The sequence below is a fragment of the Primulina eburnea genome, chromosome 3, assembly GCF_022965805.1.
Source record: "Primulina eburnea isolate SZY01 chromosome 3, ASM2296580v1, whole genome shotgun sequence".
Lineage (NCBI taxonomy): Eukaryota > Viridiplantae > Streptophyta > Magnoliopsida > Lamiales > Gesneriaceae > Primulina > Primulina eburnea.
Window position 1 is genome coordinate 510,071 of NC_133103.1, and position 17,094 is coordinate 527,164.

Consider the following 17,094-nt stretch of genomic DNA (forward strand, 5'->3'; position numbering starts at 1 on the left):
TTTTTTATATTTGTTTCTCATTTTCTCCTATTTTTTAATTTTGTTTTTTTAAAATTCTAATTTTATTATTCACTCTTATTTCTAATCATATTTTTTTAATCATTTTTTGACCATTATTATGATTATATATATTAATTTAAAATTTCAAAATCTAAATACTAGAATTTAAATATTCCAAGAAATTCTTCATATATTTTTATTTTTAATTATTTAAACTAAACTGGAAACAATTATTACTAAAAAGATATATTTTAAAAAATAAAATAAAATTATGAATTGTTTAAAATAATTTTAAAAATTAATATTAATTTTTACTCTTTTAAAATAAGAGGATAAGTTTTAAAAATAATAAGAATATTTTAGGAGTGATATTTTTTTGTTGGCAAAAATTTGTGTGAGACGGTCTCACGGGTCGTATTTGTGAGACGGATCACTTATTTGGATCATCTATGAAAAAGTATTATTTTTTATGCTAAAAGTATTACTTTTTATTGTAATATGGGTAGGGTTGACCCGTCTCACGGATTATAACCCGTGAGACGGTCTCACATGAGACTCACTCTTTTTTTTTGGATGGAGTTAGAGTAGTTTTGGACTCTACATAATTAATTATTTTCTGATGGACCCAAAAATTAGTTTTTGTTCCAAATAATAATATTTTAAATAAATTAAATTTTGTTTTAAAAATGAAAGTAAAAAATATATAAACACAAAAATTTACATAAATTTTCGCTCAAAAAAATTAAATAGAATCGAAATTAAATAAATTTGCATTTTTTTGTAGTATTAATGAATACAAATGTATTAAAATTCAGAATTTTAAAACATCTGATTTTAAAATTCTGAATTTTAATAAACAAATTATAAAATTTGAAAGAAACTATGGCCATTTTGTTGGATGGTTAAAACTCATAAAATTAATGACGAGTTAGATATTTTTTTTTTGTAAATTCTTGTACTTTTTAAAGTTTATTATGATTTTTTTTTAAAAAAAGACACATATCTAATTTATGAGAGAGGGAGTAATACTCCAGGAGGAGCGTAGACTCGCCCAGTATTACATATGAAATAATCAGTCTTAGTAATATGCATGCAGCGTAGCTGTCTCTCGCAAATTTTACAGTGCAGCAGCAGCCCTACGTGCATGCATGCAGCAATTTGATAATTAATTATGACAATAGGAATGGCGCAATGTCAATAAAGCAAACTTGGACCTCATCTGTTCAAAGTACATGTGACTGGAAGTTCATACGGAAGCCATGCTTAATATATTATAAGATGCCTAACAAGGTTCTTTAATCTAAAAAGATATTTTCGCCTTGAGATCAAGTGGATTCATGTTTTTCTGTACTTGTGCTGTAATTATAGGGCGAATACCTGTGAGAGAGATTATAGTTACAGAAATTGAAGATGGAATCAAGGGTTCTTCACTCATGGTATGTATATGTATGTATACACGTTTGAAGTAGAAAATCTTCCTCAAAAAGGTCTGAAATGATGATGAAATAATCCCGGCCACTTTCTTTGAATTTGATCACTACTTGTTTTAAGTTTATAATGTATTCATTCTTTTATAGATTTGACGTTGATTATATAAACAAATCTTTCGTACGGCAGAATGAGCATGAAATTATCGGAAAGGCGGTATCCAATGCAACAATGGAAGTAAACAAAATAGCCAAAGCTTTGGCGGGAGCCATTGTTGAATTAGAAGATGGACGCATCTTTTTAGCCGAATGTGAGTGCTGCGGTCTGAAAGAAGAAAGCACAGAAGAATACATATCGCAGATCCGAAACTCCTTTTCGGGTAAATGGGTATGCGGACTTTGTTCGGAAGCAGTGGAAGAACAGTTGAACCGAAAGCCGGTCGACATTGAAGAAGCTATGAATACTCACAGAAATTTCGTGCAAGAATTCAATGATACCACTAGATATAACCCTAAGCTCTCATTGACATGGGCATATTGAGGAATATTGCTCGGAGAAGTTGTGCAAATCGACACAAAAACAAACATGCTTAGAACAAATTAAGTTCTTTTGTAATAATCAGAGCTCTAGTTGTGTTCCTAGGACAGATTTTAATGTAAACTAAAACGAGATCTGCACTTGTAAGGAGAGAAATATGCAACCAAATGATCAGTCCTGGTGAATGGAATATCCAGTACGAGATAAGTGAATGCCATTGAAATAAATTCAAAAAATCATGTGAAAACTCGCCCACTAAACCTCAGTAAATCAATTTCAAGAACGGTAATACCAAATGGCGTGTAAATCTCATGGGCAAGTGCAAGACAATGGCACAAAAGGGTGCATTCATTCATCGCCTGTTATAACATGAGCTTGAGGATAAGTTAGAGTCGCATGCAATGCATCATATATAGGACTGACTTCTTGAGACATTGGTTAAATTTGATGAAGTACAAGGCCAAATGTTATGCTGAGAATGAATTATCAAACAAAAGACCAATTGACGAACATGAAGCACAAGCACTGTGCGTTTTCTTCATCACTCAACACCTTCCAGGCTACAGCTCTCTCGTAAGAAATCGGGCGTCCCATACTCGACAAGCAAATGCCACCTTCAAGATATACAAAACCCTGCAAATAACAATAGTGAAGCTCTGATTGCATTCCACAATTTTCAAATTCAGGTTGAACAAGAACATGTTCAAAATATTTTCCGACCAATCTTTAGCCCAAATTATTTTTTTCAAATTCTCACGAGCTTTCATATAATTAAAAATATAACTTTAAATATATTCACCATTAAATTAAATAATCGAGCTCATTAGAGTTCTAGCTATAGTTTGGGCATTTAATTATTAAAGCTCGATATTGAGTTCCAAAAAGGGAACCAAACTTGGCTTTTAAAGTCTAAGTTGAGCCAACCTCGAGCCAACATAATTCATTTTACGAGCTTGAGCTCATCGAGCTCAAATATGAACATATTAATATATACCTGTTGCATGAGCTGTGGAAATTCGGCAAAGAGTGCTTTTCTTCCATTTTCGTCGAATATCTTTTCAATTGTTATGTCCTGAAGCGCGACTAAAGTAGTTTCGAGCATATCAAGTCCGGCCTGATTCGCAAATGAGAAAACTGGCAACGCCTGCTCATAGAATATAAATGACTTTGAATGAGCATTCACAATGTGTTTACATCCAACGAAGGATGCAGCAGATGCTTACTAACGTAAAACTACTCAAAATTACCTTTAACGAGCAACACATAACGGCATCAGAATGGTGCCAGAGTGTTTTAAGAACACATTCACTTCCTTCAGTGGCAGCAGATTTGAGCAGCTCCGCACCTATGAAATATCTGCAAATAAACGATAGACAGAAAGGACCAACGACTCACGAACTACTTAATAAACAATATAAATGGGATTATTATCGTTTTCAATATTGTATCTCAGATTAGTTGAATATAATGAGTAATAGCAGTCCAGATTTTTCCATGTCCCTCTTGTCCAAGAAAGTATTGGCCAACTCTAAATTGCAATGAATATACTGATAATAAAAAGATTGTAAAGAGAAAACCAGTGCAACCTGTAGCTTTGACAAATCCAACGAGCTAAAGTTTGTGCTTCAGGAGTACCAGGGGGTATCCGTAAACTAGCATTAGAACCGAGACAAGAAGCAGAGAGAGCTATTGCCACCCTTTGAACAGATGAAATGATACTGCGAACGTACTGTCTAGCCATTGCTGCTATGCTTTCCTGAAGGTGGATTTCAAATGCAAACTGAAATGCTATTGTCATGACAGATTTTGCAATGCCATGGTGACCATGATGTTCACCAGGAGGTCTATTTATGGCAGGTCCCACTTCGAGAGTTGATGCAAGGTCCAGCGTACGATTTGGGCTCGATGCATCCTACAGTGGTTAAAAAAGAATGTGAACTTGAAACCAACGTAAAACGCAAGAAATAGATATTATTGTTAAACGCATAAACTTGTAATTGGTTCAACTCCCTCGAGCTCAAGGTTCGGGGCATGAAGTCTTTATACGGTACCAGATTATCACAGTTTCAAAACTCCTAAATAACATAATCTATGCATATCATTTGATCCTTCAATGCCTAATGTCAACATTCATACAATTAAAAATTAATCTCAAATATAAATCCAATGTTGCACAACCATAGCTTGAAGTTTAAAAAAAAAGATTTCTATCAATTTCTATATTGCAACAGACTAAACTTACTACTTTGCAATCAAGGGGAATGATACGAAAACCGGAGGGGAGAAGGGGAGCATCATCAGAGAAAGAGGCATCTATTGGAGCAAATACAAGTTCCGCACAGGTTCCAAAGGCATTCTCGTCCACCCCACTGCAGACCTAAGCAATCACACATTGACATTGAAACACGTAACCAAAATATATGCTTGAAGATATGCCTCAAAATCATTTAAAGGCAAAACTTACTTGCAAGAGGAAAATATCGCTAGGCATAATAACGTCATCTCGATAATGGGTCATGTTTTCCAGCCTAATCACTTCCATAAACTGCTTTTCCAGGATAAAGAAGCAGTAAGATTTAAAAGAAGAATAAAGCAGTAGCATCTGTAAGTAGCGCATTCCCCACAGCGTATGAAGTCATCAGCAAAATATACTAAAAGTAAAATGATTTGATTGTACTTGCCTCTTCATTTTCGATAGTGTGAGCCAATGGAAGAATAACCTGACCACCGAAACACCCAACTCGGGATACGGGTAAGGTACAAGGACCGGCTTTAACAGAAACAGCTGAATAGGCGTCAATACCGCTATCTGCCCACTCCGATCTATGCTCCCGCAGAAACCTCAAAAGTATAGCCGGGGGAACATTCTGCAAGAAAAAATATATATATATAATCAATTATCCATCACAAATAACCAACATTAGTTAGAAGTCAAACAAACTAAATGAGTAAATCCTTACTTGTAAAAGCATTGATGCCTTAGCACACAATATTGCGCTGCTCATAGATGGAAATCCATTCGCAAAGTTTTGCATTGTTCCAGTCAATTTTCCAGGAGATGAGTTCACGTGAACGGTAACATCATCCACGCCATCACTTTCTATCATAGACCATCCCTCATCCGTGAATCCATTTACAGCCTCGTTAAAGCTTCTGCATAACAAGGCAAGTACAAAATTTTAATATAACTCGATCAGCAGACTTCAGTGATGAAAAAGTTTCAGAAACAAGCAAGCAAGCAACCTGCTTAATCTTTGACCAAGTGCACGCAAAGCTGCTGGTCTTCTCCCCCATCCAACCACGTTTGGCTGAGAAACTTCTTGGGAGATCTGCCTCAACTGGCGTAAACCCTGAAATGTTTTATCATCATTTCATATAAATCAGTCCACACTTTGAGACAGGATCAAAAATATCATAAAGACTATAATATGAAAAAGTAGTAGCGGAACCAGAAGTTTCAAGAGATGTGGGAAAAACTAAAAATCAAAACGTTTTGTGGGGGTAAAATCATAAAATATATGATTTTACAGTAGTACATCATAATATATAGATTTAGGAAAATTTTAAATGGAAGGAGTGATCAACTCTGTCAGCCCCTCTAATTCCGCCAATACAAAGATGTGGTGTCCCTATTAAGAGAAATATATATAATCCTACAGCAACTGTCGTCCTCTGTGCAAGCAACGTTGATGATTCATACAAAGGCCGCAACACTTCAGGTACACTCCAAGGCTGACAAGTATAATAAGGCCAAACTGTTAATTGAACTTGATTGGCTATGCCGAATTTCAATAAAAGAGAACATAAGATACCTCTAAATCCATATGGTCAACTATATGAATAATGGAGCCTCCACCTTCACATGGTCTTATTAGGTATCCACTCGGTAGCATTTCAGCTCTCACAAAAGGTGGCACTGGTGGCATGCTGGGACCATTCTGAGTGTTGTTCAGCGATCTTTCACATACCTATGCAGACGATTTAGAGGCAACGAAGGATGTATGATCTAGATTCTATAATATTGAGTAATTTATGTAAGTAATTAGAAACTTACCACAAGGCTACCATCCTCCATAACAGAAGTATACCGTAGTAACCAAAAGTCACGAGCAGGTGCCAAAGTAGTGATTGCGTAGAGCTGAATCAATAGTAAAATAAGCACTTGGTTTCGAATCTAACCACGTGTGAAATGAAATTATTAACAAAGAAAAATATGAAATTCAACCTGCATGTACAGCAATTCTATGGTTCCACCATTTCCAGTAGACAAGACGTTGAGGACATCCACAGTTCGGCAATCACGGTACCATGCTGGTCGATCTTTTAGAATTTCAGCAACCTGATCAAATATCAAGGATTACAATCACTGATATAGAACTGCGACATAAAATGATAATTTGCCATAACAAAGCATGCTCTGTCAAAACTCACTCTCGTAGGCTCTAAACCCACAAGGCCACATGCACGTGATGCTACACCAGTGCAACCGTGAGAAATAGCAATGATTCCAATGGAATCCGGACCAGGCTGCAGAATTAAAGGATATGCAATTTCAGAATAACAGGATATGGTGTATGTAGAAGAAAATATGAGAAAAAATAAGTATGATGAGAAATATTGATGGTGCAGAACGATTGAGACGCAAAGCACCGAAAAGTGCAGTCATACTCTGCTTTTAACAATAACAAACATCTTTCAACAATTATTCTATCACATTGTAATGATACTAAAGCAGGGTATTACCTTCATCCCAGGCATTTGGACCCACTCCACAGCAGTTCCAGTAGCCTTTGATAGAAACTCTGTTAAAGTCTCCTCTGCAATGGACAAAAGTCTAGAAACATACAAAAAAATCATTAGTTTAAAACAATTTGAAGGACAAGAAAAGAAGTACCGGATCCACAAATGAATGATGGAAGACAATAATAAATGAAAAAGAAATCCTTCTTTGTATTTGGGAAAGCTAAATACCATTTTAATATTCATAATATATAAAAAATATGAACATGTACGATAGTACGAGGGAAATCGCCCAGCTGTCCCCCTCTACCTCGACCACTACAAAGAGCAAGAAACACTCCACTCACCCAGCTGGACTTGCATCCCTTGGGGGATGCTGAGGAGTTGAGTGGTGCTGACCACTTGTTACCACTGATTCACAACTATTATCAGTGGTGGCATGAGTTGCCTGTGACACCAAAAAAAACTCCAGACTATCAAGAGTACGAAAATAAAAGAAGTAACAAATTACAAATTCAATCGTCGCATGAGCTTAACTTGTTCTCATTAATTCATTTCCCTAACTACTCCCTAATCCAACGTATCAAAGACATGTTTAGTTCAACATCAAAGTGACGGAAAAAAGAGAGTGCCAGAGAGAGAGAGAATTTTGATTTCCATTACATTTTGAGCCTGCTGGCGGAAGAAACTATTTTCATACACCAAATGTGAAACTTGCTTCTGCAACCTATCGTTTTCCTCCATCAACAACTTATTCATGGCCGTCAATTTCCGGTTCACGGCTTGAAGGCGCGACGCCTCTTTTCGCTGTTTTTCTCTGCATCTGCACCAAATCAAGCAAAAGAACCTTAGATCCATGATGGTCTAATAGTCTAAAATAATCAAGAATCATGATTCATCTTATATGAGCATATGAATCAAATCTCGGTATTAGGATCAATCTCAACACATAAAACCAAATAAGATGAAATCTAATAAAGCTTGACAAATTAAGCTTGATCTTTGCAACTGTTAACACTTGAAACATAATACCTTCTGTTTTGAAACCAAACTTTGATCTGCTTGGGCTCAATATTGGCGAGGATTGGATATTCCCGGATCAGCTGCTGCCGTCTCATTGAACTCGGTTTAGGGCAATCATAGTACACCCTCTCCAAAGCGTCCACCTGCTCAGGTGTGTACCTTACATATTTTCCGTTATCTATCCCCATTTTGCTGCCGTCTTTGCTGGCTGACGTCACCGCCATCATCACACTTCAAGAAACCAATAGCTAAATTATTTTTTTACTTTGATGAAATGGATTGCACAAATTCAATAAAAACAAATCTGAAAGCTTTTCGATAAATGAATGAACTTTCTTTCTTTCAAAAACTCTATTTATTCCCTGAAAATATGAATTTTCATATCCATTTTTCTAATAACAAAACAAGAACCAAAGTAACTATATTCATATTGGAGTACTCGAACTCTTATTATACCAAGTTGATAACTTTGTACCTCAGTTTCTCATAACATAACAAATAAGTGGCAGCCCACAAAACCAAAATTACTCAAGCTTGTGTCTTTATCAATCCATTTTTGTGTGTGTCGTCAAGACGTGTAAAACTTTGTTTCTTGTGAGAAACTTGTGTATGAAGCGTCTCCAAACTCCACTACTCTTCAAGTTCAAGAAACCTCAGGGAGAAAAACACACAGACGAGCACAGAGAGAAATATAGACACGCATAGTTGAAAATACGTACGTGCATAAATGTGCAATCTATCCTTGGGGTGGTTGTCTGAAGGTAAAAAGTTGTCGTCTTGCAGCTTCAGAAGCACGCAGCATCAAGAACTAAACGCAAATCCTCCATTCTTACCTCTTGTATCTTTTTTTCTACAAAACAAACCACCCTCCCCTTATACGGTAATAATAATTTTCAACAGAAGAGCCTCCAAATACCTTAAAAATCTCCAAACATATTCATAGATGAAGATATACACGACAAATCACATATAGATATATGGGTTTTACACTCTTTTGCGGGTGGAAGTGAAAGATGAAGATTCTGTTTGTGTATTTTTAGAGAGAACGGGGACAGAGGGGACACAAATTGGTAGTGGAAACCATTGATATTAGTGTGGGTTCAGATATAGTGCTGTCTTCTTTTTCGGCGTTGCTTGATTTTGCTTTTGCTTTTGTTTCTGCTTTTTCCTTTTTTTGTAAGCTAATTAATTAAATAATTAATACACAGTTCTACCAAATTTTAACTGGTATCGGTACCATTACAGCAGTGCATTCATATTCGTAAAATATAAAATCAGGAGGAGGCGTCTCCTTATATTCCTAAGAAAACAACAGAGACGTTAGTTAAACATGCATTTATGTCTTTTTCTAAGAAATATATTTATTTTGCTTTTTAGCACTTTAAAAGATTTGGCCTCCTCCAAAATCCAATGCCCATCTACGCCGTACATGTGTCCTACCTAATACTGATAACTCACGTCACATCAAAATGGGGAGTGATTTTTTCTATGTCATTTGTATTTGTCCATACGACAATCATATCTTATAATTTTTTCGTCTGTAAAATGCTTTAACGCTAGAGTAGCTCTCATATGATATCGTCTCAAAAATACGATATCGTCTCACAAATACGAATCATGAAACCGTCTCACACAAATTTTTACCATAACACAAATCACAGGAATAAATTAAGTATAGATCATTAGAAACTATACATTTGAAAGAAAACATTAATCAAGAGAAGAATAAGTCTCATATGAGACCGTCTCACGGATCTGAGACGATAAGATCTATGAGACGGGTCAACCCTACCGATTTCACAATAAAAGTAATATTCTTAACATAAAAAGTAATATTTTTTTATGTGTGACCCAAATAAAATATTCATCGCATAAATACGATCATGTGAGATCGTGAAGTTTTTGTATTAAAATATACTATTAACTGTTTGGTCCAGTTGGGATAAATAAAAAATAAATTTTGAGATAAAAGAGATAATATAAAATGAGCGAGTTTTCGCATGCGCCAGATCTTGGGTATGTAAACATGGCCGGCGACATCATCATCTTATTTGATTAATTGCGCTCTCTATTCCTCACTCCTGTCCTCGTCGAATTATCCATTCTGTTTGTCTAATCTTGACATACACGCAAATAAATTTTAACAAATGTCTCCAAAAAAATATATGAAGAAATTAAATAGTTTTTTACAACTTTGATATATAATTATTCAATTGGCTTCAAAAAAAAAAATTGTGTGCTGTCAAACATATAAAAAAGGAAAGTATATTTTTAGTATTTATGTTTGTATACTTTACACCGGCGGTCTTCCTCAAATTCTGCCACTAATAATTTGATATTTTAATAAACAATTTGTCGGCAAGAAAAGTCTTTGTATTAAATGCATGTCGGGTCAAAGAAATTGGGCAGAAGAAATGAGCAGACAAACGCAATGCAAAGTTGGAACCGGAAGCTTTTGTTCAGATGAGGAATTGCATCTATAAATAGATGCATTCCTTCATCAATTGGAGTATCCCATTCTCAATCAACATATTGAGTTTTCTCTCTTTCTCCTATTAGTTCTATAATATTTGTGAGGTGTTTTGTTCTCCTGTATTAAGAGAGTGTGTGTTCTCTTTGGAAACACAGTGAGTGAGTTGTACACCACAAAATATTATAGTGGAAATTCTTTTCATCTTGCCCGTGGTTTTTACCCTAATAATTTTTAGGGGTTTTCCACGTAAATCTCGGTGTCCAGTTTATTCTTTATTTTCGGGTTTTATTATCTCAAATTCCGCACGTGGGACCAACAAGTGGTATCAGAGCCTTGGTTTAAAATTTCTTAAAATTCTGAGTATGCTCTGTGGTTGCAGCCTAGACTGATCTTCCACATCAGAAAAAGATTTTTTGAGATTTTTTATTTAAGGTGAGATTATTTTGTCCAGTCTATAAAATTGTTGTAGACATAATGGCGGGAAGGTACGAGATAACAAAGTTCAATGGAAGTAATTTTCTGTTGTGGAAAATAAAGATGCAAGCAATTTTAAGAAAAGAAAATTGTTTGGCGGCTATTGGAGATAGACCGGAGGAAATGGCGGACGATGTAAAGTGGAATGAGATGAGTGATAATGCTGTTGCCAATTTACACTTGGCTATAGCTGACGAAGTTTTGTCAAGTATCTCTGAGATAAAAACAGCCAAAGTTATCTGGGATACTCTGACAAAGATGTACGAGGTCAAGTCGCTACACAACATGATTTTCCTAAAGAGAAGGCTTTATACTCTTCGGATGGCGGAATCTTCATCGATGACCGACCATATCAACACACTAAATACTCTATTTGCCCAACTCACTTCCATGGGGCATAAAATAGGAGAAAATGAACGTGCGGAGCTTCTACTTCAAAGTCTACCAGATTCATACGATCAACTTATCATCAACATTACCAACAATATTCTTATGGGCTTTCTAAGATTCGACGATGTCTTAACTGCGGTTCTCGGAGAAGAAAGCCGGCGCAAGAATAAGGAAGATAGGTTGGTAACTTCGAAGCAGGCAGAGGCTTTACCGATGATAAGAGGAAGATTTATGGACCGTGACTCCAGTGGGAGCCAAAGGAGAGGTAGATCAAAGTCCAGAAGTAAGAAGAAAAATATTTACTGCTTTAAATGTGGCGGTAAAGGGCACTTCAAGAGAGAGTGTACGAGTATCGAGAAAAGCTCTCAAGGAAATGTGGCTAGTACTTCAGGCAGTGGTGAAATATTATTCAGCGAAGCGACAACAGTTGCAGAAGGCAGGCACAAATTTTGTGACACATGGATTATGGATTCAGGAGCGACGTGGCATATGACGTCTCGGAGAGAATGGTTTGATCATTATGAACCTGTCTCAGGAGGATCTGTATTCATGGGAAATGATCATGCCTTGGAAATCGCTGGGGTCGGTACTATCAAAATTAAAATGTTTGATGGCACCATTCGCACCATACAGGAGGTACGACATGTGAAAGGACTGGCGAAAAATCTTTTGTCCTTGGGGCAATTGGATGACATCGGGTGCAAAACTCGGATCGAGAAAGGGATCATGAAAATTGTAAAAGGCGCGCTTGTGGTTATGAAGGCGGAAAAGGTTGCTGCAAATCTGTATGTACTTTTGGGAGAAACACACAAAGAGGCAGAACTAGCTGTTGCATCAATTGGTTCAGGAGAAGAATTAACAGTGTTATGGCATAGAAAGCTCGGGCATATGTCAGAACGAGGGTTTGAAAATTCTCTCAGAACGGAAGCTGCTGCCGGGACTTACAAAAGTGTTACTACCCTTTTGTGAGCACTGTGTTACCAGTAAACAACACAGATTAAAGTTTGGCACTTCTACTGCCAGGAGCAAAAGCATATTGGAGCTGATTCATTCGGATGTTTGGCAAGCACCGGTTGTATCCCTAGGAGGAGCGAGATACTTTGTCTCGTTCATTGATGATTTCTCTAGGAGATGTTGGGTGTATCCAATCAAGAAGAAATCAGATGTTTTCCAGATCTTCAAAGATTTCAAAGCGCGGGTTGAACTTGATTCTGAAAAGAAAATCAAGTGTCTGAGGACTGACAATGGAGGAGAATATACCAGTGACGAGTTTGATGCATATTGTCAACATGAGGGCATCAAGAGACAGTTCACGACGGCTTACACACCTCAACAGAATGGAGTGGCGGAGCGGATGAACAGAACCTTGTTGGACAGGACAAGAGCTATGTTGAGGACTGCGGGTCTAGAAAAGTCATTTTGGGCGGAAGCAGTCAAAACCGCTTGTTATATTATCAATCGTTCTCCTTCAGTGGCGATTGATCTGAAGACTCCGATGGAGATGTGGACCGGGAAGCCGACAGATTATTCTCTTTTGCATACATTTGGAAGTCCGGTGTACGTTCTGTACAATGAGCAAGAAAGATCGAAGTTGGATTCGAAATCCAGAAAATGTATCTTCTTGGGTTATGCTGATGGAGTAAAGGGGTTTCGCTTGTGGGATCCTACTGTTCACAAGCTTGTCATCAGCAGGGATGTTATCTTCGAGGAAGATAAAGTAAAGGGAGACAAAGGCACACAGAATTCAGAAACTACTATTTTTCAGGTGGAAAATAAGACAGACGAAGGTCAAGTTTCTTGTGAAGCAGTACCAGAGCACGAAGAACAAGAACAAGTTGAGTCTGAGGTTTCCAATGTGAGGCAGTCAACTCGAGACAGAAGACCACCAGGTTGGCTTTCAGATTATGTCACTGAAAGCAACATTGCATATTGTCTATTATCAGAGGATGGTGAGCCATCGAGTTTCCACGAGGCTACTCAAAGCTCGGATGTATCCTTATGGATGATAGCAATGCAAGAAGAGTTGGAGGCATTAGACAGGAATAAAACTTGGGATCTTGTTACACTACCACGAGGGAGGAAAGCCATTGGAAACAAGTGGGTCTATAAGATCAAGCGTGATGGCAATAACCAAGTGGAGCGGTATCGTGCTAGATTGGTGGTAAAAGGGTATGCTCAGAAAGAAGGCATCGACTTCAATGAGATATTTTCTCCTGTGGTTCGGCTTACAACAGTCAGAGTAGTGTTGGCATTGTGTGCGGTGTTTGACCTACATCTAGAACAGCTAGATGTGAAAACGGCGTTTCTTCATGGAGATCTTGAAGAAGAAATCTATATGCTCCAGCCAGAAGGTTTTGCGGAAAAAGGCAAAGAGAACTTGGTTTGCAGGTTGAAGAAATCTCTGTACGGTCTCAAACAGGCGCCGAGGTGTTGGTACAAGAGATTTGATTCCTATATCATGAGCCTTGGATACAACAGACTGAGTGCAGACCCTTGTACGTATTTCAAGAGGTCTGGTGATGATTATATCATTTTGCTGTTGTATGTGGACGACATGTTGGTAGCAGGCCCCAACAAAGATCAGGTCCAAGGATTGAAGGCAGAGTTGGCTAGGGAATTTGATATGAAGGACTTGGGACCAGCAAACAAGATTCTAGGGATGCAAGTTCACCGAGACAGAAGTAACAGAAAGATTTGGCTTTCCCAGAAAAATTATTTGAAGAAAATCTTGCAACGCTTCAACATGCAAGATAGTAAGCCAATTTCAACCCCTCTTCCTGTTAACTTCAAGTTATCCTCCGAGATGTGTCCTAGCAGTGAAGCAGAGAGGATGGAGATGTCTCGAGTATCGTATGCATCAGCAGTGGGAAGTTTGATGTTCGCTATGATCTGTACAAGACCGGACATTGCTCAAGCAGTGGGAGCAGTTAGTCGGTATATGGCGAATCCTGGACGAGAGCATTGGAGTACTGTTAAGAGGATCCTTAGATACATCAAGGGTACCTCGAATGCTGCATTATGTTATGGAGGATCGGATTTTACACTCAGGGGCTATGTCGATTCAGATTATGCAGGTGATCCTGATAAGAGGAAATCTACTACTGGTTATGTGTTTACAATTGCAGGGGGAGCAGTAAGCTGGGTTTCAAAACTGCAGACAGTTGTGGCGTTATCTACAACAGAGGCAGAATACATGGCAGCTACTCAAGGTTGCAAGGAAATAATATGGATTAAAAGGTTACTGGAGGAGATCGGACACAAACAAGAGAATGTTTCTTTGTTTTGTGACAGTCAGAGTGCCTTGCACATCGCAAGGAATCCAGCCTTTCATTCCAGGACGAAACATATTGGAGTACAATTTCACTTTGTGCGGGAAGTAGTAGAGGAAGGAAGTGTGGATATGCAGAAGATCCATACGAAGGACAACATAGCTGATTTTATGACCAAGCCAGTGAACATTGAAAAGTTTGAGTGGTGCAGATTCTCAAGTGGTCTAGCGGAAACGTAAGCAGCAGGGAATGGCAAGATTGAAAGGATGTGTGGAGATGTGTTTGATTCTCAATCAAATCTCCAAGTGGGAGAAATGTCGGCAAGAAAAGTCTTTGTATTAAATGCATGTCGGGTCAAAGAAATTGGGCAGAAGAAATGAGCAGACAAACGCAATGCAAAGTTGGAACCGGAAGCTTTTGTTCAGATGAGGAATTGCATCTATAAATAGATGCATTCCTTCATCAATTGGAGTATCCCATTCTCAATCAACATATTGAGTTTTCTCTCTTTCTCCTATTAGTTCTATAATATTTGTGAGGTGTTTTGTTCTCCTGTATTAAGAGAGTGTGTGTTCTCTTTGGAAACACAGTGAGTGAGTTGTACACCACAAAATATTATAGTGGAAATTCTTTTCATCTTGCCCGTGGTTTTTACCCTAATAATTTTTAGGGGTTTTCCACGTAAATCTCGGTGTCCAGTTTATTCTTTATTTTCGGGTTTTATTATCTCAAATTCCGCACGTGGGACCAACACAATTTCCGTTTATGAATAATGGGAGACCAGACTAAGTGGCTCCATAATATTCCTATATTTCACACCATTATTTTCCAAGTTAAAAAATCGTTTTCAAATCTTAGGTAATTTTTTTCAGATTGACCGGTTTGTTTTGCGTTGATAGCGGCTTTTACCATCAACCACTTTTAATTTCCAAGATATTTTTCTCGAGGATAACTAAGATATTTTAAAATATATTTGTCAAAATTTTATATTTATTTTTCTTTGATGATTCGTATTAAGTTTTTGTCAATTGTGTAAATTTCTCCAGCACCACTTCATGGACATGAATGAGATTTAAATTTCTCCAGCACCACTTCATGGACATGAATGAGATTGAATACTCGCAAGTTACTAATCCAAAGCAACTGTTCATCCAAAGTCGGAGAAAAAACTGGTTTTATCGGCCAGTGATTCGGAGAAGACTCCTTCAACTGATAAAGAAGCCAAAGTTTCATATGACTAAGCCAAATGCAGTTTCAGCGCATATTGCACCAATTTTTGCTCATAGAATTAATTGTACATGAAAATAGTTTATAAAAGACAGTAATAGAAATGTGTATTCTGCCTTACTTTTTTGAAAAATAAATTGTTTATATACTCTTTATTTAAAAATGGAGTCCCAGTGGGCCCGCATCTTTTAGATTTTGGGAAGTGTGGCCCGCACGCGTGACCGACTTTATATCGTGCTTCTCGCCATACCATCATCTTTACGCTTATTTATTTCTCACGCTATGCCCAGTTCATTCCTTTTGTCAATCAACTATTTTGCCCACGCGCCCTCCCGTAAAGTGAGAGCCAAACTTTAAAGAATATGCAAGTCCCAATTCAGATCTTCTTTATAAAAAAGAATTCAATAATTTATACTAAAGGTAAATGGAGTTGTTAGAGAATAAATATAGAAAAATAATAATAATAACTGAAATAAAAATATGTGAAACGAGATGAGTATTAATGATTGACACTAACAAATGACATACATGCTACTATGGATATGAAAAATTATAACTATTATTATGTATATGAATCATATGGTCAAGGGATCACGGCCCCCTAAATTTTTAATATTTTTTTTACTATATGTCTTTTTTTAAGAAAATAACTATATAACTAAATGACCCCTTAAATAAATGAAAAGAACATGTATCTTAGTAGTAGACATGTTCGAATCTCATCATTCCCGATTTTTTTTTCCTTCCAACATATGAGTGAGAATTATAATATTATTTTTTTGTAGTTCAATCTTATTTTTATTATTTAGTATAATAGAAAATGAGATAATATTAATAGCGTAGATTGTTTTAAAAATTAATAAATATAATAATAATAATAAGAAGCAGAAGCTGTTTGTTTTTGGGCTTGGTTTGGCTGGATTTGGGCCCACAAAATACCCGAGCGTACCATGGGTGGCCCTTTTTTCTTTCACTAATCATATTGGAATATGGAGAGTGCATGTTTTTTTTTTTTTTTGACGAGACTCAATTTATGAAACATTTCTATTTACCGAATAATTAATGTTCGTCCTATCCAAATTAGCAAATGTTCATATACATTATATACATTTTCATAATTTCATATTATCAATAACCAATTTAAAACAACCAAATCTACGTCTCTATTCTAACCCATAAACCCCAATTTTAATTTCACGGAGAAATCATTCTCCAGCGAGGATTTGCACAAGCTCCATCTTATGCAAGCCCGAACAAGCGAAGCATCCGAGCCCGAGACGCCACTGACCTGCCCAATTCTCCGCCCTGAAGTGTGTCCCCGCAAAGGCCCGAAGCAAGCGTTCACGGCCCGCACAACACAAGCATAACAAAACATTTGCTTTAGGCTGCAGTCCCCCGATAGTATAATTCACGCAAGAATTATGTTTAAATACAACAAATATATTATACATTAATATATACAACAATTGTATCGTAAAATTTTGATAAATAAATTTTTTTATCGTTTTTTATGTTTTGTAAGAATTGTTGTAC

General features: G+C 36.9%; 1 protein-coding gene across 1 annotated transcript; it reads right to left on the bottom strand.

The window, feature by feature from the left end:
• Nucleotides 1-2,285: 2,285 nt before the first annotated feature.
• Nucleotides 2,286-8,815, bottom strand: LOC140825027 (homeobox-leucine zipper protein ATHB-8-like). The gene is made up of 19 exons (XM_073186496.1): nucleotides 8,448-8,815; nucleotides 7,738-7,959; nucleotides 7,369-7,528; nucleotides 7,053-7,153; nucleotides 6,709-6,799; nucleotides 6,397-6,492; nucleotides 6,191-6,304; nucleotides 6,020-6,103; nucleotides 5,778-5,933; nucleotides 5,623-5,697; nucleotides 5,209-5,315; nucleotides 4,926-5,118; nucleotides 4,647-4,832; nucleotides 4,430-4,510; nucleotides 4,208-4,342; nucleotides 3,552-3,877; nucleotides 3,213-3,321; nucleotides 2,960-3,109; nucleotides 2,286-2,598 (listed from the first exon to the last, which is right to left on the bottom strand). The coding sequence occupies exons 2-19, from the start codon at nucleotides 7,953-7,955 to the stop codon at nucleotides 2,452-2,454; spliced, it is 2,529 nt and encodes an 842-aa protein (XP_073042597.1). The 5' UTR covers nucleotides 7,956-7,959; nucleotides 8,448-8,815; the 3' UTR covers nucleotides 2,286-2,451.
• Between the last annotated feature and the right edge of the window lie 8,279 nt (nucleotides 8,816-17,094).

Bases quoted from the DNA above. Each gene is read 5' to 3' on its own strand.
- LOC140825027 (XM_073186496.1), bottom strand. From the start codon at position 7,955: ATGATGGCGGTGACGTCAGCCAGCAAAGACGGCAGCAAAATGGGGATA. The intron at 7,529-7,737 runs GTATTATGTTTC...GATTTGGTGCAG, and splicing joins GTTTGGTTTCAAAACAGAAG to ATGCAGAGAAAAACAGCGAA. The intron at 4,833-4,925 runs GTAAGGATTTAC...TTTTTCTTGCAG, and splicing joins AGGCATCAATGCTTTTACAA to AATGTTCCCCCGGCTATACT.